The sequence below is a fragment of the Podospora pseudoanserina genome, chromosome 1 (assembly GCF_035222485.1).
Source record: "Podospora pseudoanserina strain CBS 124.78 chromosome 1, whole genome shotgun sequence".
NCBI lineage: Eukaryota > Fungi > Ascomycota > Sordariomycetes > Sordariales > Podosporaceae > Podospora > Podospora pseudoanserina.
In genome coordinates this window covers 458,696-482,851 of record NC_085920.1, presented here as the reverse complement: position 1 = coordinate 482,851, position 24,156 = coordinate 458,696, and the positions used below count along the sequence as shown (strand labels likewise).

Below are 24,156 nucleotides of genomic sequence, written 5' to 3'. Positions count from 1 at the left end.
CAGACCCTGAGCAGACCCTGAACGAAGTGAGCAGACCCTGAGCAGTCCCTGACCGAGGTGAGCAGACCGGAGCCGAAGATGAGCCGGTCCTGAGCTCCACCTAATTCAGGACAGATAAAGCGGCGAGAAGTCACGTGGCGAATTGTGTCCAGATTCCGGTGGTACAACATCCCTTGTCGCGAGGCATCTCATGATGAACTGAACTCAACAAGGGAGGGCCAGATAATTGTTCGGACATGTCTAGGTAGGTAGGTATCTACCTACCTTACCTATCTCGACTATTGCTGAGTCTTTTGGGTGCATCAACACATGAAGATAAGCCAAGTAAGAAGTATAAGAGCAGGCGGTTCATCTCACCACGAGTAAGCTCCTGACCTATCTTGAGCATCCTCAAAGCAGCATTCACGACATTTCTGCGCAGAAGCTATGTTCAATCTCAAATCTTTCACCACCTTGCTCGCCCTGGGCGTCCTCTCCGCAACTGCTGCACCGCGAGTCACCAAGGAGAACACCCTCGAGGCACGACAATGGACTGCCCATGTTTTTGCATGCCATCACATCAACTGGGGCACTCCTTGCGGAACCTTTCTGATGTACAACAACGAAGGCTGCGAGGTTCATCCCAAACTTTAGGATATTGACGGGCCCACTGCCTAGTTCTTTTCAAATCCGCCTCCAGCGCACTGAGATAGTCTCATTGTTCATATAGTCAACGTCCCCACCGAGTGGAATGATGTGATCAGTTCGATCCGTAACCTCGACACGGATCGATTCTACTGCGAGTGGTACGAGTATGTGGAATAACCTACCCCATAAGAATATGGTTTATCATGCCCAGCTCTGAGAGAGTTGTCATCAAGATCTAACCTGTGAACTTCTATTGCAGACATGGAAACTGTGCTGGTCGTACATACACCAACCAAAATGACCCCAATCTTCATGACGGCAATGGTTTTTTTGGTGATCGTATCAGTTCGATGTGCTGCATCATCCATATTTGATGATCTCTTTTTATGACCTCAGGTTATGAAAGGATGGCGTCGTGAGCAGTTGACCTCTGAGTGGGTTAGTGCTTTTGAAGGGAACTTGGTATTGGGAATAGACCAGATAATGAGAAAAGTTGCACTTTTACATACATAAATGCTCCATTTCTACCAAGACTGTTGATCCTGCCAAATAAAAGTCTTCAATACATGCTAAGTTTGCGCTTTGCCGCATGCTAACGTACTTTATAAGCGAGTCGGTCATATAAGTGGGCCGGTCACTTTTCGACCGCGACGCGTCCTCCTACACTCAACATCAACTTTCTCTACAACCCAACATGCCTCCTACCTTAAATGAAGCCAGGATAATCTTAGCCCTTGAAGCCATTCAAAAGACTCCGCAATTAAGCCTCCGAGCCGCAGCAAAGCTATATAACATACCATTCTCAACCCTCCGTGACCGACGCGCCGGCCGGCCTGCACGACGCGATACTACGCCTAAATCGAAGAAGCTCACTCAATCCGAAGAGGATGCTATTGTTCAATACGTTATTGAGCTACATGAGCGAGCTTTTCCACCAAGATTGCGTGGTGTGGAAGATATAGCTAACCAACTACTGCGCGTACGCGACGCGCCTTTAATTGGTAAGCTTTGGGCATATAACTTCGTTAAACGCTAGCCATAGCTCCGTACGCGTTTTACGCGTAGATACGACTACTAGAGGGCTAAGTGCGAGGATCTAAAGGTTATTAGCGAGTGGTTTATGTTTATACGGAATACTAAGGCTAAGTACGGTATTATGGATAACGATATCTATAACTTCGACGAGACTAGGTTTATAATAGGTATTATTTTCGCGGGTATGGTAGTTACGACCTCGGACGGCCTTAATAAGGCGAAACTGGCCTAGCTTAGTAACCGCGAATGGGCAACGGTAATCCAGGAAGTTAATATCTTTGGTTAGACTATCCTTCTTTTTATTATCTTAGCTACGCAGTACTACCTTGCCAACTAGTATACCGAGTATAACCTACCGTCTACCTAGCGTATTGCAATTACCGATAATAGCTGGACTACTAATCCGGTAGGCCTAGATTGGATCAAGCACTTCGACTATTATATAGTATCTCGTACAAAAGGCAAATACCGGTTATTAATCCTCGATAGCCACGAAAGCCACTACTCGACCGAATTCAAGCGCTACTGCCAGCAGAATAACATTATCACGCTCTATATACCTCCACACTCCTCCCACCTCCTCCAGCCACTCGATGTTAGCTACTTTGGGCCGCTAAAACAGGCGTACGGTCGCCAAATCGAGGACTTAATACGCATGCATATCAACCATATAAGCAAGCTCGAGTTCCTCTGTGCCTTCCGCGAGGCCTTCTTCGCATCTATAACAGAGAAGAATATACAGGGTGGCTTTGCGGGTGCTAGCCTTATACCGTACGACCCAGAGAGGGTGCTTTCCAAGCTAGATATAAAGCTTCATACGCCAATACCTCCAAACTCACGGCCCGGCACTGCACAACCTTGGGTCTCCCAGACGCCACACAACCCTCGAGAAGCCAACTCACAGTCAACGCTCATTAAGACTCGCATTACCAACCATCAAAATAGCTCCCCGACTTCAATGCTGGCTGCGGTAGACCAGCTTACTAAGGGTACCACGGCTATAATGCACCAGGTGGCTCTCCTTCGTGCAGAGGTCTCTTCGCTCCGTAAGGCCAATGAGGCACTAAGCAAGCGCCGGAGAGCCAAAAAAACACGTGTAAGGCTTGGAGGGTCACTTACTGTACAAGAGGCACAGGATCTACTGGATCAGAAGGCCGTGGGCGAGCAGGTAATCCAGGAAAATCGACAAAGTGGTGGTGGTACAGGGGGGTCTCGTACGAAGACTCAGTGCTGTGGTGTATGCGGCAAGCCTGGCCATAACGCGCGCACTTGCCAGGAGGCTGCAGATGCCTCAGACTTAGCTGTTTCTGATGTTATTATAGTTGGTTGATAGTTTCGTTGTATTATAATGGAGGATGGTATTCGAAGGGTGATTAAAAGTGACCGGCCCACTTATATGACCGACTCGCTTATAGAGTACGTTATAGATTTTAGATGCTCTTAAAATACATAAGGCTGTTGGTGACTCTCAAAGATGGTAGGTTGAATCGGCTCTGGTACGAAAGAATGACAATAAAGGAAGGGATTAGGGAGTCTTGGACAAGACTGTTGTAAAAATAATCGATTGATCTACTACTAAGCTACCTCATAATACGGCTTTCACTTTCGTAAAGACCAAACTGCCCGACCAGTTACAAGAAAGTCAATTCCCCAGGATTCCTTGTTGGATGACATTTGCACCCTGCTAGTCCATTTCTCGATAGCCAAAGGGACGTAATAGAAGCCAAAGGTGCAGCGCCAAGAGCTGATGCGGTCGTTGAAGAAGCCGCTGCCATCAGCAAGGTTGGCATTATACTAATTAGTATAGCATACGCCCTCGCACTTAGAATGCCCAATTTTACACCATTAGAATTAAAACTATAACTCGAATCGGGTAACAAAATGTTTCATACTGGTACCACACGCAGCGAAAGAGTCTGGAATCGTTGTTCCGAATAGAACTGATTCGGTCGTTTATGTTGGTGGGGACGTTCACTGCGTTTCATGCATCAGTGAGGTCAAGCTATGTCCTGTGATATTGTTATTACTTATAGCAAGCCCCAGAAGCAGACCTGAAGTTCTGGCAATGACCTAGCCACCTGCTGTGTTCACAGGCATAAATATTGGTCGACTGTTCTTGACGTGTGCCAATATCGCCCGACCCAGAGATGGAGATGTCGGTTGCAGGGACAGCATTGGATGAGAAGCCTCCAAATGCAGGCAGGGTGAGAAGTGTCTTGAAGTGAACCATGCTGACTAGATGAACAAAGACCTTGGTGTGAGTTGACGGGAGTTGTATTTTGGCGAAGAAGCTGTAGGTGCTTGTCTGTGTTAAGTTCTCTCTCCGGGAGGGTAGTTTCTTTTATACTTAGGTATGCTTCAACAGGTGCCCAAAGAAATCTTCTTTCAACTAAAAGCTTAGGGCGTATTGCTGTCGCATGGCGGCCCTAGATCGGTAAGCAACGGAATTTGAGATCTCACATCACTCAGTGGTCGGGGCTAGTAGGGTCCTCTAAATCCGACATCACATTTTCGCCAATCGTCTGAGATCATCGGCCACAGATTCGGAAATACATATATTTTCTTTCCGATATTCACGTCTATTTTTCTAATTTGCGCCACCGTCAGCTGACACTTGGGACGGTTGGAACTCTGGGAGAGTTGTATAAAGTTGTCAAGAGAAGAACTCAGTCAAGGTGCGTAAAACGAGATCTTGGATTCTGGAAGAGGGGAGGTGAAGGTACCAGGTCGTGCACAGAGCATGGCGGGCAGTTTTGGGGAATATCTGAGACAATTTCCAGGATTATTAGCAGCATGTATCTTACCTGTTGAATTAAAAATAAGTACAGATCCTTTGTTACCTTGTATTCCACGTCTTTTCAAGCATGTACTTTGAATCACAGTCTCCATCCCTCCATAGTGGCCTGAGTTTGAGGCAGGCAGCAAAAACTAGAGGTGACCTGACTTTCTTCGCTTATAATTTTGACTTGATAAAGGTGTTTGGCATCAGCTGCTACGGCTACCTAAGCTGCCAGACCCTTGTTTTCCTTTGGAACTTGGAACTATAGAAACCTGCTACCCCCAATGGATACAATCGAAGTATTGTCGCGGACTCTCAAGCCAAGTATTCTAACCCCCTTCCCATGTGCCAAGTTCTCAGTAGCAATTCCTCCGATAGACTCCAATGCCAGGATAAACTGCCGCGTCGAAAATAAAGGCAAACTCTCCATGTGTCAACGGCGTGACTTGCAAACCGCAAACTGTACGCTTGAGGCTATATGGGTATATATCCCGTGGACAGCAGCAAAGTTGGCGGGCGACTTGCGGGTGTTCGTGCCCAAGCTCCATAACCCCATACAAGCACAACGGCTCGTCCTCTTCGGCATTGAGTCTAAAATGATGAAAGCGGCCCATCCTGTCGCCTCCACTACGAAGGGCGTTTTCTAGCACGAAGATCGCGAGTTCGATGTTCGTCGCTTCGTCAGGGGCTTGGCCACATACATAGCACTTGGCACCCGTCAAGTGTTCAAGCACCTCGAGACGGGTATCCTCGCGTTGGGCCTCAGACGAGGATCCTGTCTAAAAGTCAGTTACGTAATCATCTGGTCATATAATTCGTCAATTTACATACCAGCCTTATCCTGCTCCAACTTGGCCTTCTCCTCCTCCAACTTGGCCTTCTCCTCCGCCAACTTGGCCTTCTCCTGTTCGAATTTAGCCTTCTCCTTCTCAAACTCGGCTTTGTCCTTTTTGAGCAGGACTCTGTTCTCGTTCAACACTGCATCCTCTTCCCGGATGTCTCTCAGGAGACTCTCAAGGTTGTCGGTGCCAGAGTCGGACATATTAGTGTCGGAGATTTCAGTGTCGGAGATTTCAGTGTCAGAGATTTCAGTGTCAGACATTGTTGCTGTCGAAAGATGGCTTGGGGCTGTTGTTGGCTGTTGAGAGAGGGGGAGAATTTGAGAATTTACTGAAAACTTATTCTGAAGCGTGGGCAAAACAAATCACTGTTGAATTGCAGAAAGAAAATTTGAAAACAATGGAAGCTGCTTGGACCATTATGGAGCTATGGGCGCAGGACGACATCACCCGGCGTATAGCTTGCTGTGAGCAAACTCCGGGGTGTTCCGTGGTGTACCGGGAAACATAGGGCAAGGGTTTGTTTGGTTGTTCGGCGAGCAGTGCTCGCCGAACAGCTCGGGACAAGGAAATGTCAGACATGTTGAACTGTCCAAAGAAAGCCCTGGACCATCCAATTCGTAGGCTACATATATGATGCATCTTACAAGTGAAGACACACACATGAGCAGCCAGAAACACTACAACTGGTGCCAATACCTGGGCTGTAAAAACACTTCTATCACAGCATGTTGCCTGAGACCGCACTTCAAGGTTCACGAAGCATAATAGTAAGGGGATAAGCCATATAATCTCACAAATCACACATTCAACACGGTCTTGGCTTGATGGAAAGGGTAAAAGCTAGCTGCATGCAAGGGTACTAAAAGCCAAGCACATCAAAGTCGATAGTTTGTCTATAGTAAACAAACCCGTTTACCCCTGACCAAATGGAGAATCAAGCCAGCTTACTGCGCCATCCTTAAATAGGCACCCATTCACTCCGAATTCCCGGTTGAGCGTTCTCATCCATCAATCTTGGGATATGCAAATAATATAACTTGCACTTTCTACCTGTGGTAATTTAGCTCGGTGATTGAATAAAAAGAAAAGCAACAGCTCATTCTTCTCGAGCGGAGCTAATGGAACCATATTATATTTCAAAGACTGCTGGTACGAGTTATCTAAACTCAAAGTCTCACTCTCAGGCACAAGTAGCCGTTCTCAAACACGGCCGAGTATAGAGGACTCATGCCTACAACTGGGTTAGAATCGACCCATTCCGTCTCCTCTACTGCGAAAGGCATTTTCCAGTACAAAGATCACGAGCTCGATATTTATGGCTTCTCTAGGGGCATGGCCACAAATATAACACCTGGTGCCCGTCAAGTACTTATGTAACTTGTGCCGGCTGTTGAGAAGTTGTTGGTTGCCGTTGCGTTGGGCTTCGGGTAAGGCTTAGGCTTCAGGCGATGATCCTTAAACACCGTATCGCCTCTTATTGTTGGTTGTTTACTGCACTCGTTATCTGGCTTGGTTGAGGAGACTAGGTAGTTGCTCAACCGCTCGGTAACGCGCCAAAATATGAATAATCGGATGAGTTGCTATGAGTAGTAGAAGGCTTCTTCTGTTCTGAATGGTTCGGAGCAAACCGATGAGTTTTCTGTTACAGCATTCCTTCTCCGTTCTACGCAAAAAGCCCAGTATATTCAAACCCCTTTATAAGACCTACATAATGCCGTCGTGAACTCAATCAAAAAGAAACACATCATTGTCAAAAACATATTTTTCAGAGCCAAAAATCATTGAAAATATCTGCAGACAGTGGGGTTCGAACCCACGCATCTCTCGATAATGGTGATAAAGTTAAATGTAACTTAAAACCATCGCCTTAGACCACTCGGCCATGTCTGCTCCAATGACGTCTTTGCGGCCTGCTTCCCTATCCATATTGTGCACAATGAACAATAGCAATCATTGTATCTTGGAATTCCATTGGAGATCCAGCAAATTGAGCAGAACTCACATAATGAAGCAGACTTTCCCACTGTTCATATACCTATAGCCTAGCTACATCGCTGACTATCTATGCCGTTGCTGCTAAAACCACTCAGGGCAACTTTTAGATCTCCTTGGCGCTGTTAAGTAAGTTTGATCCCCCCATATAAACTTTGGGACTCTGAACACAGTTCCCCTAAATTTTATTCCTTCAAGGCCAGATGCCATCAGGGCATTGGCGACCATCCTCGAAGGAGTGCTTGACGCTGATATTCAATTTAATGGCAGTATAAAAACAGTGCTTCGCCAGACCCCAATCTCCTGTTGCTGAAAGCCATGAGGGTTTTCAGACTAAACTACCTAGCTATCCTGAGAGCCTTGGACAACATACCCACCTTAAGCAGATATGTGAAATGCCTCAGCTATCGGTTTCACGTGTCACCTTTCTTCCTAGACAAACGAGCAGAGAAAAAGGGCATAGTCTCTATGTCTTGATTGTGTCCAGATAAAAAGCAACTGTCTCAGTGGCTCTTAACATCATCAAAAACGAGCATGATCGTCCCATAACTCTCCGCAGCATCCATCTTGATAATCCCAATGCAGTTCCCTCCTTCACTTGACCAAGGAAAACGATGCTGTGGACAGTGACATCCACCCCCGAGAATCCAAGGGGTATTCCGATCGCTTTGGAGAATCGCATAGAAGCAATAAGCCACCGTATGCTCGAGGCCATTCTCACTCCTGCAGAAAGCGTGGTAGCTCTCAATCCACTTGCCATTAGAGGATATGAGGTTCATGATGCAAATGCCGGTCTCAATGTTGCTTTTGCGATACCACAGACTGCCCTCAATGATAACTGCGGCACCAGCAAACCATGTCAGATGTTCCAGCCGCTTCTCTTGGAACGCGACCACCTTGGGGGGAAGTTGAACCCTGTAAACTTCGATGCTGTCTTGAGTCCTGGCTCTCTTTCGCGGAGACGCCATCTCCTTACCGAATGTCACAGGTGTTAGTGGTCTGTTGCGTCGATAGGTAAGGAATTTGGGATTGCGTAACATTACTGGCCTTCAGCAGTGTGCCAAGGTCTGACCCAAACTTGCTCTGGGCTGCCATAATACCGGCGAGGGCAGTCTCCGTCTTCGAGATCGTGTCTCGAGTCTCAGTGGAAATAGCCTGGGCGTCAAGGAAGGCATGCTTTAGGATCTGAAGATCCACCTTATCTTGCTCCAGAACACGACGCTGTGCGTCAAGGTCGCGCACCAAGTCATCCTCCTTCTGCTTCAAAGCAGAACGATTCTCTTCAATGGAGCGTTCCAGCTCAAAAAGCTCTTTGTTTCGGGCTTCAAGATTGCGGGTTGCGGCGTCCACTTTGGCTTGGGCATCAAAAATGTTGTTGAGACTGGTTGTGCCTTGGCCGCACAAGATGACACTGCGGAGTTCATTCAGCTCGATCAAGCGAGAACCATCATCACACTCTGTCTCTTGGTCGATGCGTTTCAAAGTCTCCGAAACAAGGCGGAAGTAGTCCTGGAGACCTTGGTTGATCTGGTTGGATATTGTTAATAAATGGCGCGGTGGAAGAGTGAATCGAGGGGCCAAGAGGGGAGTGGAGTGGCTATTGATGAGTTAGTCGACATGCTGAAAGTCCCCAAAGAAACGCCTTGACACTGGAATATCTAGTACCTAGCTGCGGCCTGAGAAAGAACGGGTTTACCGCTTGAGAAATGCCGCGAGGTGATGAAGAGTCGAAAGAGGTGTCCTAGTTGGGGAGAGAGGGCTCTTTTCAAGTCACGAGAGGGTGAGTAGGAAGGCAACGAAAGAAAGCCGGCCTGTGGGTCAATGATATATAATTACGGGGCTCAAGAATGAGGGCGAGAAACTTCGAACAGCTCAGGTGCGAGTTCTCCGCATTTCCTTCAGCATCAAGCACGTCGCGGTCTCGGCTCTGCTGACCATGTATGTACCTAGCTGTATAGACTCTCTGCATAAGGCCCATCTTCATGTCCACTCAACGTGGTCCCCTCTGTTGCTGATCCAAGCTGATTGATATTCCCGAACCCTAAGGGCTCCCTCAATACTGAAGTACCCACATACTGGATGCTTTATATCTAGCCCCTAAATAATCAACATGGATTCTAGAATGAATAGACCACGAGAGGTACCAAGGTGATCATGACCCCCAAATGCCTGCAATGGCCAATGCCTGACGCATGGAGTGTGGAAGCTCTTGCAGCAAGCTGCTCACAACAAAAACACACTCGCCGCCATCGTGGCCCGGGAGAAAGCTGTCAAGGATGCCGAGATGGCCTTGGCCATAGAAAAGATGGACTTGGAGCACTATAAAAGCGAGTTGGAGAGGCAGGAGGAGAACTTTTGTCGACATTCAGGCCTCCACTGCTGGACATGGTGCAAGCCAGGACTATGGTGAGGTCTTCCGAAGCCATGGCCAAGGCTATCGACAAGACAGAGGCAGCCGTCAACAAAAATCTCGACAAGAGCTTGAGCCTGCTACAGACCGAGAGTAAGTTTCATACGCATTGCCCTGCACAGCGATGGTACTAACCCACTATAGGCGCTACCAGCGAGGCTGGATCTTTTAACTTGATGCATTAACTGTTTTCTTGGGGACGCCGACCCTTTCAGCACCTTTTCCAGCTTTCATCCCAAGTTATCAGCAGTGGTCGGGCTCTTTCGTCTCGGCACATAACCTCTTCTCAGCTTACTATTCTCTCTCGACCTTTGACGGAACCTTCACCCTTGGTATTCTTCTTCAAGCGCGGCTGTCAAATGGTGGCTGGCTTCAGCAGGAGATATCACAGTGCAGGCTGCCTTCAAAGATTTGGAAGGCGTATATAACGCTGGAAGACGGAGCAGTTGTATAGTAACACTGCACAGGAGATGGATTGGCAAGCATAGAAAGAGGATGTAATTATCGGGAAGGGGACCTGAAATGGCAGGCTTTGTTCTGAATTTGATGTTCTAAATACATTCTTTGCTCAGATATGCAGTGCACATGTACACTTGCCCAAAGAGCACAAGGGATTACTCAGTAGCAAGAAATGAAAGACCACACCACGTGCTTATGGTCTGAAGATTGCAAGTCTCTCGTCTCTATACCCAAAACCGTCCTCAACCAACTCCAACTAGTACCCCAAACGCACCAAACTAATATCATCAATAAAGATACTATTCGGCCCCTCCCACTGCTGCGGGTTGTTGATATACATCGGCTGTGCAACAACAGTAAGCTGCAACTCAAGCCAAGAAGACGTCGTCGTAAAATGTATTGCAATCTCCCTCCACACGCTCGCCGTACTGTAGCGCTGCATAAACTGCTGACCAAGCCCCGGCGGAGATACACTCAGCTGGATATAGTTGTTGACCTGATTATTCGAAATCCAAACATTGGCCTTGAAACGATAGTATTTTCCCGGTTCCACACCGACGACTCGTCTCGTGAGCACGAGGCCGGCATGGTAATAGTTGGGGTTGTAGACATAGTAGCTATAATTTCCTGTCCTGGCCTGAAAAGCCGAGATTTGGCCAGTCAAGAGCCTGGTGTCTCCAGTCAAGTTCCAGCTACCAAATTGCCCGCTCTCGAAGCCACCATCGCTGAGAGTCTCGACGCCAACGCTCTGAGTTGGCACGGGAACCTTGCCGACAGGATAGGTGCTTGTTTCGCAGGTCATGACTTTACTGCAGACATAGGAGGATTGTAAGCATGAGTGAACACTTCTGATAGTCGAGGTGGCAGCAGCGGCATCTGGACTGGCTGCTGTTGAGGTAGGGAAGCATGTGACCGGGTTTGGCTGCAGGCCATAGCGGGTGAGAATGTAGTGACAGTTGGACAAGTACATGGACATCGCCTGAGGTTGGTACAATGTCGATGCAAGCAGTTCGCATTGACCGGGGAGAGAGCTGTCGTAGCACATCTCAGGTCTTCCTACCCACGTTGGGGTTGGAGGACATCTGGTGATCGTGACTGAGCTGGGGCCTTGTGTCGTGGTGGTCGAAGTTGCGGTTGTTGTCGGGGCCAATGAATGGGAGCTTACCAGAGTCGTTGTTGACAAGACCATGTCCGAAGTTGTTGACGGTTCAACGGTGGTGCTCGCTTCAACGGTGAATGTCGTAGTAGGCTCCTCGGTGGTTGGAGAGGTCAGCTCCTCTGTGGACGTGGTTGATTCCTCGGTCAATGCGGTTGGCTCCTCGGTTAAGATGGTTGACTTCTCGGTTGTTGTGGTGAATTCCTCAGTCGTGGTGCCTGGTTCTTCGGTCGAGATCGAGATTTCCTCGACTGTTGTGGTCAAAGTTTCCGAAACAGTGCTTGATGGCTCATCTGCCGTGGTGATAATGTCAGAGGCAGTGGTAGTTCGCTCTGGCACTGTAGTTGATTCAACCTCGGAGGTGGTGAAAGTCTCGAAAACAGTGGTGGACGCAGTTGTAGTGATAGCGTCTTTCGCATACAGGTTCAGCCGGAGAGGTCCACCACACCAGTTATAACCTCCACCCACGCACAGAACACTGCACTCTTTTTCCAAAGCAGCCTGACCAACAAGCTTGTCACCGCAGTAGCACTCCCTCCCATACTCGACACCAAAGTATGTATATTCTTGGCAGATATCTGCGCATTTGGCTACCGTCATGTCGTCTGTCCGGTGCTCTAAATCGGCAAGAGACCGGTTGCCAACATCATCCGTCCAGCAAGATCGGTAAGTAAACTGGCCAATGGATTCCGGGTTAGTCGTTTCGGTTTGCTCAATGCCAGGATCAGCATAAAGACTCAACCGGTTGCCAGCACCACACTTCTGCAATGAGTTACCACTGCATGCCATGGCACATTCTGCCTCGGGGACCTGAACACTATCGACATCGAGAGAGGTGCCACAGAAGCACTCGGAGCTGTACTGAACGCCAAAAAGTGCATACCCGCCGTCCTTGCACTCCGAAGCACACCTTTCCAATGTCATGGCAGTATCCACCACAACCTTTCCTCCCAAGACGCGTTGTGGGACATTATCGTTGTAGCAACCTAGGTATTCGAACCCATCGATGATGGCCACGGGTGTAGCTGGCTCAGATGTCGGTGAAGACGTGGGCTCGGAGGAGGAGGTTGTCGTTGTTTCCTTATCGAAGCTATAGACATTCAACCGCATGCCGGCACCGCATAGCTCATTGTCATCGCCTGAGCAAGGCATGGAGCAATCCGATGCTGTTGCCTGTTCTGTTGGCAAGATCGAGCCACAAAAGCACTCACGGGACCATTGCGTGCCAAAGAAGTCGTAATCAGCACAATTCTCCGCGCATTTCGCAGCCGTCATGTCATCGGAGCCGATGATGTTGTGTGGTAGGATGCGAGCAGCGGTGTCGACGAAACAGCCGAGTGAAGCAATGCCGGGTAGGGTTGCAGGGCTTCGAATCGATGGGTGGTCGTTGGAGTACAGGTTGACCCTGTTGCCAGCGCCGCATTTCTCGCTTGCATCTCCTCCACATGGGAAAGAGCAGTCGGCATCATCCACCTCAGTGTTGCCGTTTGAGACTGATTGACCGCAGTAACACTCACGGCCGTAAGAGACAGCAAACAACTCGAACTTGGAGCAGAATGATGCGCAGCTGGCAACAGTCATGTCATCAGCTGCGTAGCTTCCGCCAGTAAGCGCTCTTTGGCCACCCTCGTTGTCCTTGAAGCAGCCGAGAGAAGTGTAGGAAGGCGCAGCCTGTCGGTTCAAGTGCTTGCTGGGAAGGGCAGAACCGAGTGAAAGAAACAGAAAGATTAGAGGCAAGAGCCGTAGGCTTGAATGAGTGAAAGCCATAGCTTTGCGTTATTAGGGGATCAAAGGAGCCGATGATAGAAAGAGTGAATGGCTCGTAGCAATCTAAGGGGAATAAAAAAGAGAAGAGGGGGAAGAAGCGACATAACTACATATTACAGATGTTGCTCAGGGGCACGCATCTCATGTTTTCCATCTGCCGGTTCGGCACTCTGGGCCTGAAGCATGGAAGTTCCCTAAATTCGACAGCTTTAATTTTGGCGCTTGCGGCAGAGAGATCGATAGTTTGCTCACTCGAGCCAATCGGTACTCAGTGGCGTTGGGATGTCAACTGAGAACCTTGGGTTGTTGTGAAGGAGCTGAGACTGACTGTCGTCGCTTCCCAGGTTCGGCTCTTTCAGCCTCAAATCCACCGAGGTCTCAACCCCGATGCCATGCATGTGCGCTAACTGGAAAATGACTAACACCAAGTTGCACCGTTGCAGCGCTTGAGATCTTGAAGACAAAGTTTCAAGATCGTCCTCGGCCAATCGGGTTGGGCACCGACTGGTCGGATCAGCCCTATTTTCTTCGTCATTTACGAGATGGTCGAAAAAGAAGGGATGATCTCGGGGTCCGCAGTGCAAATACGTTCTACAGCCTGTCTACTGTGAGCTTGAAGATTGGTGGCTGCGGCCCTGATTGAGCAGCAATCACCACCAACGGCACCAAATGACTGGTAGACATAATCCGTGCCCCAAGCTCCTGAAGACTGTCGATTTCGTAGTATCCCAATCAAAAACCAGGGCTGGTTCTAAACGGCAGCTTACGATGCAGCCTCGACACAATCTCAACATAATCCACTTCATTCTCCGCCGTGATAAACCCATGCCTCACAAAGAAATCCATCATGACCGCCGCACAACTCGGCTTAAACTCCCCATTCCTCATCGCATCTCTCACCTCATCCACACTCATCAAATGAAAAGCCTGAATATCATCATCCACCGGCTTGAAAACCACCTCTCGCCCAACCTCCAGATCATAAACATACAATACGCCCGGATTCATCAAACCCACCTCCCCACCCGCCTTCTCATCAGAAACATTGAACCACGTCACCGTCCCCGCCGCAACAACATCCCTCCTCACCACCTCCTCATCCAACGCGGCCTCCTCCCCCGCCTCACGAACGATGCACTCAAACGGCGTCTCCCCCTGCGCCACCCCACCAGCAACAGCCTGATCCAGCATATTGGGATAAGTCGACTTGTTGGCATTCCGCCTCGGAATCCAGAACTTCATCTCCCCCAATGACGTACGAGTGTAAACCGTCATGTGAGCACCCTGTCCAATAATCCCGAACAAGCTCATCGCTGACCTTTCGATCCCAATATCGAATTTGGCGCCGACGATAGGGAACTTCTCATCTCTTTTCTTGCCTAGGCGGGGAAAAGCCTTTTTGGCACGGGTAAGATCGAGGAGTTCATCGATTGCTTCGTTGCAGGCGGTTTGCCACTCTTTTCTTCCGGGGTATTTGAGAAGGTGGACTTGTTTGCTTTCGGGGATGAGGCGGAAGGAGGGGGTCCATGGCATGCGGTCGACTACTGATTGGATGAGAAAGCCGTGGGGTTCTAGGTCGTCTGGGAGAAAGAAGAGCCATAGTGGTTCAATGGCTTTGGTGTAGGCGGTGTTGTTGGTTAGGTTGGGGTAGGGGAAGCTAGGTAAGGGGGTATGATGTCAGTGATTGGTTGTGCTGAAACCAAGAATTCAGGGGGTGTCAACTAACTTGTCGCATTCTTGGACGATTTCTAGATTGGTCCGCATGGTTACCGTATCGGTAGTTTAGCAAAAACAGTCACTGAGGTACCTAGGGTTTTCTTGTGGCAAGGTGAGTGGTGATTGGCGAAGCGCCCTGGACAAGCGATATCGCTAGAGGAGAAATTTTGGGGCTTGGGATTAACACGTGACAGGTGCGTGCTAGTGCTGCAGATGCAGGTAGCCGGTCAAACTGTGGACAAAATAACTTGCACGGTGGGACAAATTTGGGTGAGTAGGGGGTAAACTAAACAATGGTTAGGCGTTGGCTAGGTGATGAAACTCCACAGCCTGAAGATTGAGGAAATGAACAACATCCTGAATTGAAGCTTTAACGTATTGGTAGATCTATCCCGAGAAATAGGCAGCTAGGTAGGTGAGTCGCCTACAAATAGCTTTATTGGTAATAAAAATAAAGAAGATAGCCAAAACCCTTTTCATAACCTGTGACCAACCCGAGCGCCGTTTTCCATCCCAGAAATGTGAAGAAAGACAGCAGAGTACCAAAAGACAGTTTTTATCATATTGGCCTTTCTTTTCCATCATGATTCCTCCTCAATCACCGCGGCCTCGTCACCTAAAGACATTTTTGACATTCGTCCAACATTGGAGACCGATGAAACAGATGACCGTCGACTTCTCCCTGTGTCGGTTGGCGTAAATGAAGAGCCCGCATAACTGCTGACAGACGAGGAGGATGACAAAGAGAGCTTTCTAGTACTTCCTTTGCTATCTCTCCGCTTACTCCTTTGGAAGAACCTGGGAATCTCGGGGGAAGGGTTGACAAGTCGGCAGAGGTACTGAGGGTCCCGGTGCGCCCGTTGCACAATCCGGTTGAGGTTCTTGTGTAGTGCAGGTGCTTTGGCGCGCTTTTCAGGATCTATCTGCAAAAGATCTCGCTCAATCAAGGTGATGAGATCCTCCACAGCGGTAGTGCTGTCCCCGTCACTGCAGCAGCGAGGGTCATCTCGCAGAAGCCCGATTGCATCAATCACTTTGGAATGAATAGTCGCCGGGCCACCGTCAGTGGTGGACTGTGTGAAAAAGTTTCCAGGAGCTGTCCTGGGGTCTCCTCGTCGCGGCATCCGCTGTTTGCGAAACATCTCGACGGCCTCGAATTCGTATTGAAGCCAGACCACAAACTCCAAAAACATGCAGCCCAGTGACCACATGTCATAGCGACGAGGCCTTGGTTTTCCGTTTCTGAACTCGGAGGTAGCCTCAGGGGCTTCGTAAGATATGGTCGCATCTCGAGTGTTTGTGGCCTCGTTTCTGAGTGCCGTCGCCTCGTGGTGAAACTTGGACACTCCGACATCCGCAAGGACAAGTCTACCTCCAATTTTACCGGATCCTTGGGTGGCTTCAGGAAAGTGAAGGATATTCTGGGGTTTGATGTCCCCATGGCGGATTCCATTGTCGTGGAGGATTCTGATGGCATCCACAAGACCAAGCATTTGATCGAGAGCCCATGCAATGGTCTGCGGTGTCCACAAGCTCGTGCGTGAGCCATCCCCTTGGAGGTGCCAAAGGTCCCTCAGATTACCACCAGCTGCCCAAGGGAAGAAGAAGTAATTTACGGAACCTTTCTCGCAGCTTCCGAGAAGACGTATCAGATGCTTGTGGTGTAAGGATTGGATTCTGTCGAGGTTCTCCTTTTCTCGGTCGAAGGCTTTCTTGTCCGGGATTTCTTTGATAGCGATCCTGTCGTACGAGGTGGCCTACATTAAACATTTGCAATTAGTACAGGAGAACGACAGGGCCCCAAAACGAACTTCTTACCGTGAAAGGAGGCAACTGGTGGGACGGATGAAGTCTGCCATGATAGACCGATACGCTGCCACTCCCGCTCGCCTTCCATGTGCATTCCTCGAAGGGTAGGGGATGACTGCGGTTCAACTTCAGGGCCTGGCCAGCTGTGTGAAACACTGGTGCCAGAACAAGGTATTGCTTCTCGAGAAAGCTGTCGACGGCAGCCGGATCTCCCCAGTTGTCGAACGTCGGAAACGTTTTCTGAGTGGTTGAAGAGACGATGGCATCATGCTCTCCATTTTTGACAACCTCAAGAGGGAGATGATCATCGATAAGGCCGTCCTTCGTGAATAAGGTCTGGATTGCTGATGGCTTGCCGATAAGGACAAGAATAGCAAACACCTTCCTTGCCTGTTGATGAATCTGACGGGCCAGGCTATCTTCGGAGACCAGAGTGTAAAGTCGTGATCCAAAACTGAGATGTGGGGTGATTTTCTCAATGGTAACTTTTTCTTCCACAACGCTCCGCGGTAGAAACTGGATTTCGCCAAGGCTTGACGTGATAAGGCTGCCTTTCAGCGACTTATAAAGAGGCCCTGACATGGTGCCCTGGGACGATCTTGGCAAATGCGGACAGGCGGGTCTTCAAGCTAAAGCACCAGAGGCAGCAATTCAGCACATGTAAACGAAAGTGCAGAAGCGAAGGGAATTGATTGATGCAAGTTTTATCTGGGACTTTTCCAGTTTAATACTCAAGACGAGACTACATACCCTTCATGATGGCGGACCATGCGGACCATATTGGATGACTCGATATTCGCTCAAAGGGTGTGGAGGATGCCTTGGAGATGCCTGAAGGACGCCTGGGGGGTGCCGGAGTCGTAAAACAAGTGCTAAGGGTGTGTGAAGAGAAGAGGTGGTGTGTGAGAGGCCCGGGCCCGGGACCAACAGGCAGTGCAAGTCGCATGTCGGCATTGGGCATAGCCTGAATGAGCCATGGACAGGAATCGGGACATTTCTTCAGGATCCGGTAAGTCTAAAGGCATCCAAGCGCAATCGGAGACTTAGTCTAGCTAGGCAACACTCTTGTTGTCCCCGTGACGGGATGAATGCGATGAAAACTCGGGATAAGGTACGTCCTTTATGGCCGATCAAGAATTCAGAGATAAGGAATCCTTTTTGGTTGGAATGATGGAATCAGGACGGGAGGGAACCCAAAAGGCTGACCCCTCCCCCAGGTTTTCACCTGATTGCAGCTGGCTGGCAGATCGGGGTGTCGTCAACCGACTGCACCGCGCCATATCGAATGCGCGTTGTTGCAATCCATCACATTTCCCCTCGTCCTCGCTGGTCACCTATGCTGCATGAGAACTGCACTTTTGACTCCTCATCCCGCTTGACTGATTATTGACGAACAGCATGCCCACGATGCAGGGACAGATACGGACTTGCGCCAACGAGAGGGGAAAAGCTGAACCCCTCATCACCGAGACCAACCACTCATCAGCCCTAGAACCACAGAAAGCAAGCCATATGCAAGTCACGATTGCTGACCTAGGAGCAGATAAGATGGCCAAGGAGGTTATACCCCGCACCTCGAGGGACTCTATACTTCAACGACAACTCGCCGCAAAACTTTCTGGATGTTGAGATGTCTTTACGACAAAAACACCGTCCGTCCTTCTGTTATTGTAACATGGGTACCATGCGGCGCTTCTTTGGTCGTCGTCGAAAACCTCCCCCTGATACTTACCAGGTACCCGCTGTGGCGAGACCCAATCCAGAGGAAGAACTTAGGAGTCTCCGGAGAAGGCTAGTACAGTCTTTTGTCACCAGCGCCCTCCCTAGCGGCAAGGAATTCCTCCCAGTCACAGAAATCGATAAATTGGTCAACTATGCAACCATTCGGCTGGTGCTTCCAGAAAAGGCTTCGACTGATGTGATTGATTTTGTTTGCGGTCACGGAAAGACACTGTTTCTTATTCTAGTGGTTGGCAATGAGGCTTCTCCAAATGACCTGTTGGCTATCATGGAGAGTTGCCAGAAACACAGCATGACAGACGAACACCTCCCGGTCGACCGTATACCCTGCGTTGGGGGAAAGTTACCATGCCATCAACGCGTTGCCCACCACAAGGCATGGGACGTATTTCATGACAAACTCTGGGCGCACATATCGTTTCGATTCTTTCAAGACCAAGCAATGTTCACAGCACCTGTTATTCTGAAAGACAAGTTCATATACGAGCTGAAGGAAGGATGTGTGCTCCCAATCACCTGGAAAGCCCAGAAGCCGCATATTGGCCATTTCAGTACGGTCTATGAGGCAGAAGTTCACCATGCCCATCACCAAGACGACAGATACTTCGGAGAGCCGCTCAAGGTTGCATTGAAACAGCTGAAACCACTAACTTCGGAACCTGGATACAATGTGGAAACGGCTTGGAACCACGAGGCCTCTGCCTTGGAGGAGATAAACAAGCTGCACCATAAACATCTCATCCGCCCATTAGCCGCCTTGCGATGTGGTCCGGAGCACTACATCATGTTTGAGTGGGCAGACGGAGGCAGTCTTCGAGAGCTCTGGGAAAGCCAAGGCCCAAAGCCGAAAGACCTTGACCCTGATCGAATCATGTCGGTCATTGAAGAGGTTCTCGGCATAGTCGGTGCCCTTTCAACCCTCCACGGCACAAACAACAGGACCAAGACTGGCAACGTGGTCCGACGGGCAGCAGATCTGGCAGGTATGGCAGCTGGTGAAAGATTGACCGTACCTGTTCCGCATTCGGTCAAACCGCGAGAGGGGGAAACAAAAGATTACAGCCCCATCACAACCCCCGATACATCCAAGTCCCCGAGAAATGTACCCGAGATTCACGTTCGATTCGTTGAACCATCAGACGATGAAGTTTCTTTTAGAAGCGAAGACCCTAACCGATCTTATGTCAGCGAGGAGAGCGATGCAAGCAGCGATGAACATTGGCGACATGGCGATCTGAAGCCAGAGAATATTTTACAGTTCAACCAGTCACAGACCAACGATTCCCGTTGGCTGGGAACGTTGAAAATTGCCGACCTTGGCCTGGCCAAACAGCACGTCTTTGCCACCGCTCGAAGAAAGGAAGTGACAAACCAGAAATTCACGACATCTCATTACGAGGCTCCCGAAGCTGTCGCCAATCTACATCTCCCAAGGTCACGCCGCTTCGATATCTGGTCTATCGGTTGCGTTATTCTCGAATTCGTTATCATCATTTTGTACGGGAACGATGGGTTGGCGAGCTTCTATGACCAACATGAAATCCGCGAGAACCCGCACACAGACACTCTTTACTTCACAGTGGACCGAAATGTTGCCCGAGTGAGTGACATTGCGAGTCATTGGATCGCTGAGATTTTGAATGATCCAGAATGCAACCGGGCCGGTGGTTCGGCACTCGCAGATATCGTTCGACTTGTTAGGGACAGACTTCTTGTTGTTGAGTTACCCAGTGAAAACATGGTGCCTAGCCAGATTAGCAGATGCCGAGCTGATGCTGGCGAGCTGAAGGATAAGTTGGAAGCTATTTGGGGGAAGGCAATACATGATGAGTCTCAGGGAGGCGATTACCTTTGCTTTAGGAAAGACCGAGCAAATATTGCACCACCAGCACCCCTCCAAGTAATGAAGCCCAAGAGGACAGCAGCAAAAAGCCGACTAGGGGATGATCTTCTCAAAACACAGCCGAATCTGGTATGATATCCCGGTTGTCCTGTAATGAAGAACTCCGCTGATGGGACTTTAGGAGGTACGTGAGCCGTATCAGTATCGATATGACTCCGGCAAGATGACCAACTGACACACCATTCACTCCGCTGAACACATTTAGACAGTAGGTTCATGATACAAAAGAACCAAGACTGTTGAGAAGAGTCGAGAGCTGACGACCATCAGTATGTGAGTCGCCTTTGTATCTGCAGATTCATGGATTTCACTGACCTCGAGGATCACGGCTCGAACGGGTAGACGGTATGTTCCTTGGACACTGATTTCTAAATCGTCTCGGGTATCTGACTGTGAACTTATTTGTAGCATGTGAGTGACTCTGTAAGAAAGCTAGTGATTTCTGCTCTAAATTGACCGATCGGCCTGTCTACTGTGCCAGATCGTAAGTTTTTTTTTTTTTTTTTTTTTTCTTATCCAGCTACTGCCTCTTCCGGAGGAAATGAGCGCTGATAGCTTCATGTAGCCTGTAAGATCAACCTCCTGAGTTGCTCCCTTCACGGCTCAGCACATGGCTTAACAAATCACAGTTAGTTACGACTTGGAGCTATCCAGTCGACAATGAATTCGCCTTACGCCAACACTGTATCCGGTCATTGGCATCAAACCCACTTCCTGCAAACTCAATCCAGAGACTTTGCCCAATGTGCACGAATCGAGATCTGCTTTCCCGGGAGCCTTGCCAAGATAGCTTTGAGACTATCAAATCGACGTCCCGTGATTGCGAGCTACACATGCTTGTTTTCGATGCTTGTATCACCAAGTCAGGAACAACGCCCAAAGGTGAAACTGACTTGGTAAAATTACAAAGAATCGGCTCTCATCTTTTTTTGGATCGTATGCCTGATCCTTTTCTGTCACTTTGTCTTGTTCCGAGTAAGTCAAGGATAATGCTAGCTAGATGCAGTACTCCTTCAGTTCACTGACTAACAGGCTGATAGCAAAGTACCCGTTGCGAGCGCCGCCCAATTTCAGGCACGCAGCTGACGAGATTCAAATCGGACTGCCAGCCCTGATGTCAACATACAGTGGCGCATACTTCACCCTGCTTGCCAACTGGCTGAACGATTGCGATCTCAACCACCCAGACTGCTACCTCAAAGCAATCCCGTCGAAAAAGGGCTTGGCTCTCCCTACCAAACTTCTCGATGTCGAGAGCTCCGCAAGCCAGCAATCAATTTTACTGTGTTCCTCAACTTCGCTAGGTCTCAAAGGAGAAGACACACGGTACATCGCACTATCACACCCGTGGGGAGACTCTCGCCATAACAACCATTTCTCCACCACCGCCACCAACGTCAGCCCCAGGCTTACATCAGGGATAGCTATTAGTAGCCTTCCTAAGACGTTCAAGGACGCAGTTTCCGTGACCAGAGCTCTTGGGATCCGGTACTTGTGGATTGACTCTCTCTGTATCGTTCAAGGCCCACAGGGTGACTTTGAGACTGAAGCTCAGAAGATGGAGACAGTGTTCAGTTTGGCCTATTGTGTGATTGCGGCCAGCAGTGCCAGTGGCACTTCGAGCGGATTCTTGTCTTCACGCCCACAAAGAAAATCTGTTGCCCTCAATCTGTCTGCTAACAGTGGCAAGGGCGACGTTGGAGACAGCGAAGACAACAACGCCATGATCTATGTCTGCGAGGCAATTGACAACTTCCAGACAGATGTCATCGATGGTCCTCTCAACCAACGTGGTTGGGTGCTGCAAGAAAGAGCTCTTGCGCGCCGAACGATCTATTTCAGCGAACGACAGACATATTTTGAGTGCGGTGCTGGGGTGCGCTGTGAAACACTTACAAAGATGACAAAGCACGTCCTTGGATCTCTTGACTGTTTCCTTTGTTATACTAACTAACCTTTTTTGTCTAAAAGTAACCAATCCTCTTTTCTCGGCGACCCCAACTTCCCGCAAGTAGCCCTGACCTCGAGCAAAGGGGGCAAGATCCGCCTGTACGAATCCCTCTACAAGACCTATTCCCGACTGCAATTCACGAGAGCATACGACCGCCCTATTGCCATCGCTGGCTTGGAGCAGAGGCTCGTGGCCGCTTTCGACACGAGAGGGGGGTATGGGATCTTTGACAGAGTCCCTTTTTTTGGAAGGAGTTTGCTTTGGACCTGCGAGGAACCAGGGGGTATGCGGAGGATCGAGTTCCCCGAGGAAGGGTTGGGACGGTATAGGGTGCCACCTAGCTGGTCGTGGATGGCTTACACGGGTGCGATTGGTTTTATGGATTTACCGTTCGAGGGAGTTCATTGGCTGGAGGATGACGTTCGGTCGCCGTGGGGAGCTGCGGTTTGGGAAATGAGTCTTGATACCAGCGGGTCAGGGAATAGTACTGCTAGTTCCATGTGGCATACCGGGCGCACAGATCAAGACAACAACCTCAGCGGGAAGGGTCGAAGACTGGTGGTAGGGTTGAAAGTTGCTGAGAAGAAGATCAAATGGGATGCTGGGCAGCGACCTACCGGGATAGATGACGCGAAGGAATTGAGAGTTGTGGCTGTTGGGAGGCGAAAGTCGAAGAGCAATAAGCCTGCCAGGGCCCTTGAGCACCATGTCCTCGTGGTGGTTGGAATTGGTGGATGGACGGACAGTGGTGGGAGAAGAATATACGAGAGAGTGGGGGTTGGGTCTCTCCCGGGAGAATGGATTACACACAATGAACAGGAAGAGGAGATTTCCATCTTTTAGTTTATTCTAGCAGACGCTCAAGCAACGTGGTGTGTGCCGTTACCTCCAAGGCCGTGCTGGTGTCGTAGTTACTTTATTTGTCCATGACGTGAATCACAGGGCGCTCTTTCCTTTTGTGAAGCTCTTTGTTAGCCAGGCAACTTCTGGGACCACCCCACGTTTTATCATTGACTTTTCAAACTATTTTCAGCAAATTCCTCAACCTCTCTTGGCTGTTTTCCGAGAATTTGCCAAGTCGACTTCTGCCACCACCTGGCTAGTTCCTCTTTACACCCTTCGGCAACAAGACCACAGTCTTCAATGGCTCGCACAGTGCAGACCAAGCAGAAGCAGAGGAATCATGACCTGGTGAAAGCGGAGTTTCAGTCGGAGTCGCTGCTTAGAAAGCGAGCCCGCAGGGACTCTCCGCCTGTTTCCCAGATCAAATTACAAAAGAAAGGTGTGTTAAACTTTATTGATGTTAAATGTCTCTTGACAAGGGCAGAAAGAAGGCAAGGACTCCGGCAGACCCAGCGACGATGTCCAGGAAGATGGCGATGTCATTGTGAGCCTTTCTGAAAGCGTTACTCTCACCAAAGGAATGACTCGACCTCATCATCAAATTGATGGTCAAATGACAAGAGCCCCTTGTCTAGAATGTGTCTATCGCCTGCCCAGACAGGGACTGTTCTAGAGTGCCCGAATGATCTCGACACCGCAGAGGTCCAGTACACTTGCGTTCCATGCGCAGGGGCCGGTAAAGTTTGCCAGGCGGTGAGTCTATGTGTTAATCCCCAGCGGAAAAATGAGAGTTGTTAACAGATTACTTGCAGCGAAGGACCTATTCTTTACGAGTTCCCTCACTTGTATCTGCGGGCCGTCGTAGAGATTCGATCTGAAGGTGGATTGGCAACTACGATGACGGCGACGAGTACGGCGACAGCGGCTTCTACAACACGTAATGGGAGACTGATGAATCTTGGTTCTGGGCCCAAACCACAGATGAGGCCGAAAATGATCACGGGCACACCATGCATGTGTTCAGCTGCCGTACATGCCTCAGCAATTTCTTCTATGAGAACTGAAAGTCATACAGTAGGACTGATTCATAGATCCCGCCAACGAGGAGCTCAGAAAGGAGGTCTTCA

At 49.4% G+C, this 24,156-nt stretch overlaps 7 protein-coding genes and 1 non-coding gene across 8 annotated transcripts; 2 read left to right on the top strand and 6 right to left on the bottom strand.

The window, feature by feature from the left end:
* Positions 1-4,797: 4,797 nt before the first annotated feature.
* On the bottom strand, positions 4,798-5,543 carry QC764_101444 (uncharacterized protein; the record flags this gene model as incomplete). The annotated part of the gene is made up of 2 exons (XM_062941369.1): positions 4,798-5,216; positions 5,273-5,543. The coding sequence occupies 2 exons, from the start codon at positions 5,541-5,543 to the stop codon at positions 4,798-4,800; spliced, it is 690 nt and encodes a 229-aa protein (XP_062804212.1).
* A 1,532-nt stretch (positions 5,544-7,075) lies between these two features.
* Positions 7,076-7,173, bottom strand: QC764_0001890. The gene has a single exon. It is a non-coding gene; the product is annotated as a tRNA-Leu (tRNA).
* Positions 7,174-7,778: 605 nt separating this feature from the next.
* On the bottom strand, positions 7,779-9,525 carry QC764_101442 (uncharacterized protein; the record flags this gene model as incomplete). Its single annotated transcript, XM_062941368.1, has 3 exons — positions 7,779-8,246; positions 8,314-8,872; positions 9,503-9,525. The coding sequence occupies 3 exons, from the start codon at positions 9,523-9,525 to the stop codon at positions 7,779-7,781; spliced, it is 1,050 nt and encodes a 349-aa protein (XP_062804211.1).
* An 875-nt stretch (positions 9,526-10,400) lies between these two features.
* QC764_101440 (uncharacterized protein) lies at positions 10,401-13,359 on the bottom strand (the record flags this gene model as incomplete). Its single annotated transcript, XM_062941367.1, is given in 3 exon segments — positions 10,401-11,200; positions 11,205-11,304; positions 11,310-13,359. Coding segments are annotated over 3 exon segments (2,658 nt in total). The 5' UTR covers positions 13,068-13,359.
* A 316-nt stretch (positions 13,360-13,675) lies between these two features.
* QC764_101430 (uncharacterized protein) lies at positions 13,676-14,831 on the bottom strand (the record flags this gene model as incomplete). The annotated part of the gene is made up of 2 exons (XM_062941366.1): positions 13,676-14,724; positions 14,794-14,831. The coding sequence occupies 2 exons, from the start codon at positions 14,829-14,831 to the stop codon at positions 13,800-13,802; spliced, it is 963 nt and encodes a 320-aa protein (XP_062804209.1). The 3' UTR covers positions 13,676-13,799.
* A 533-nt stretch (positions 14,832-15,364) lies between these two features.
* On the bottom strand, positions 15,365-17,747 carry QC764_101420 (uncharacterized protein; the record flags this gene model as incomplete). The annotated part of the gene is made up of 2 exons (XM_062941365.1): positions 16,602-17,747; positions 15,365-16,540 (listed from the first exon to the last, which is right to left on the bottom strand). The coding sequence occupies exons 1-2, from the start codon at positions 17,172-17,174 to the stop codon at positions 15,365-15,367; spliced, it is 1,749 nt and encodes a 582-aa protein (XP_062804208.1). The 5' UTR covers positions 17,175-17,747.
* Positions 17,601-20,410, top strand: QC764_101410 (uncharacterized protein; the record flags this gene model as incomplete). Its single annotated transcript, XM_062941364.1, has 2 exons — positions 17,601-20,304; positions 20,357-20,410. Exons 1-2 carry the CDS (start codon positions 18,223-18,225, stop codon positions 20,408-20,410), a joined length of 2,136 nt encoding a protein of 711 aa, XP_062804207.1. The 5' UTR covers positions 17,601-18,222.
* A 568-nt stretch (positions 20,411-20,978) lies between these two features.
* Positions 20,979-23,185, top strand: QC764_101400 (uncharacterized protein; the record flags this gene model as incomplete). The annotated part of the gene is made up of 3 exons (XM_062941363.1): positions 20,979-21,210; positions 21,276-22,098; positions 22,207-23,185. The coding sequence occupies 3 exons, from the start codon at positions 20,979-20,981 to the stop codon at positions 23,027-23,029; spliced, it is 1,878 nt and encodes a 625-aa protein (XP_062804206.1). The 3' UTR covers positions 23,030-23,185.
* Positions 23,186-24,156: the final 971 nt, after the last annotated feature.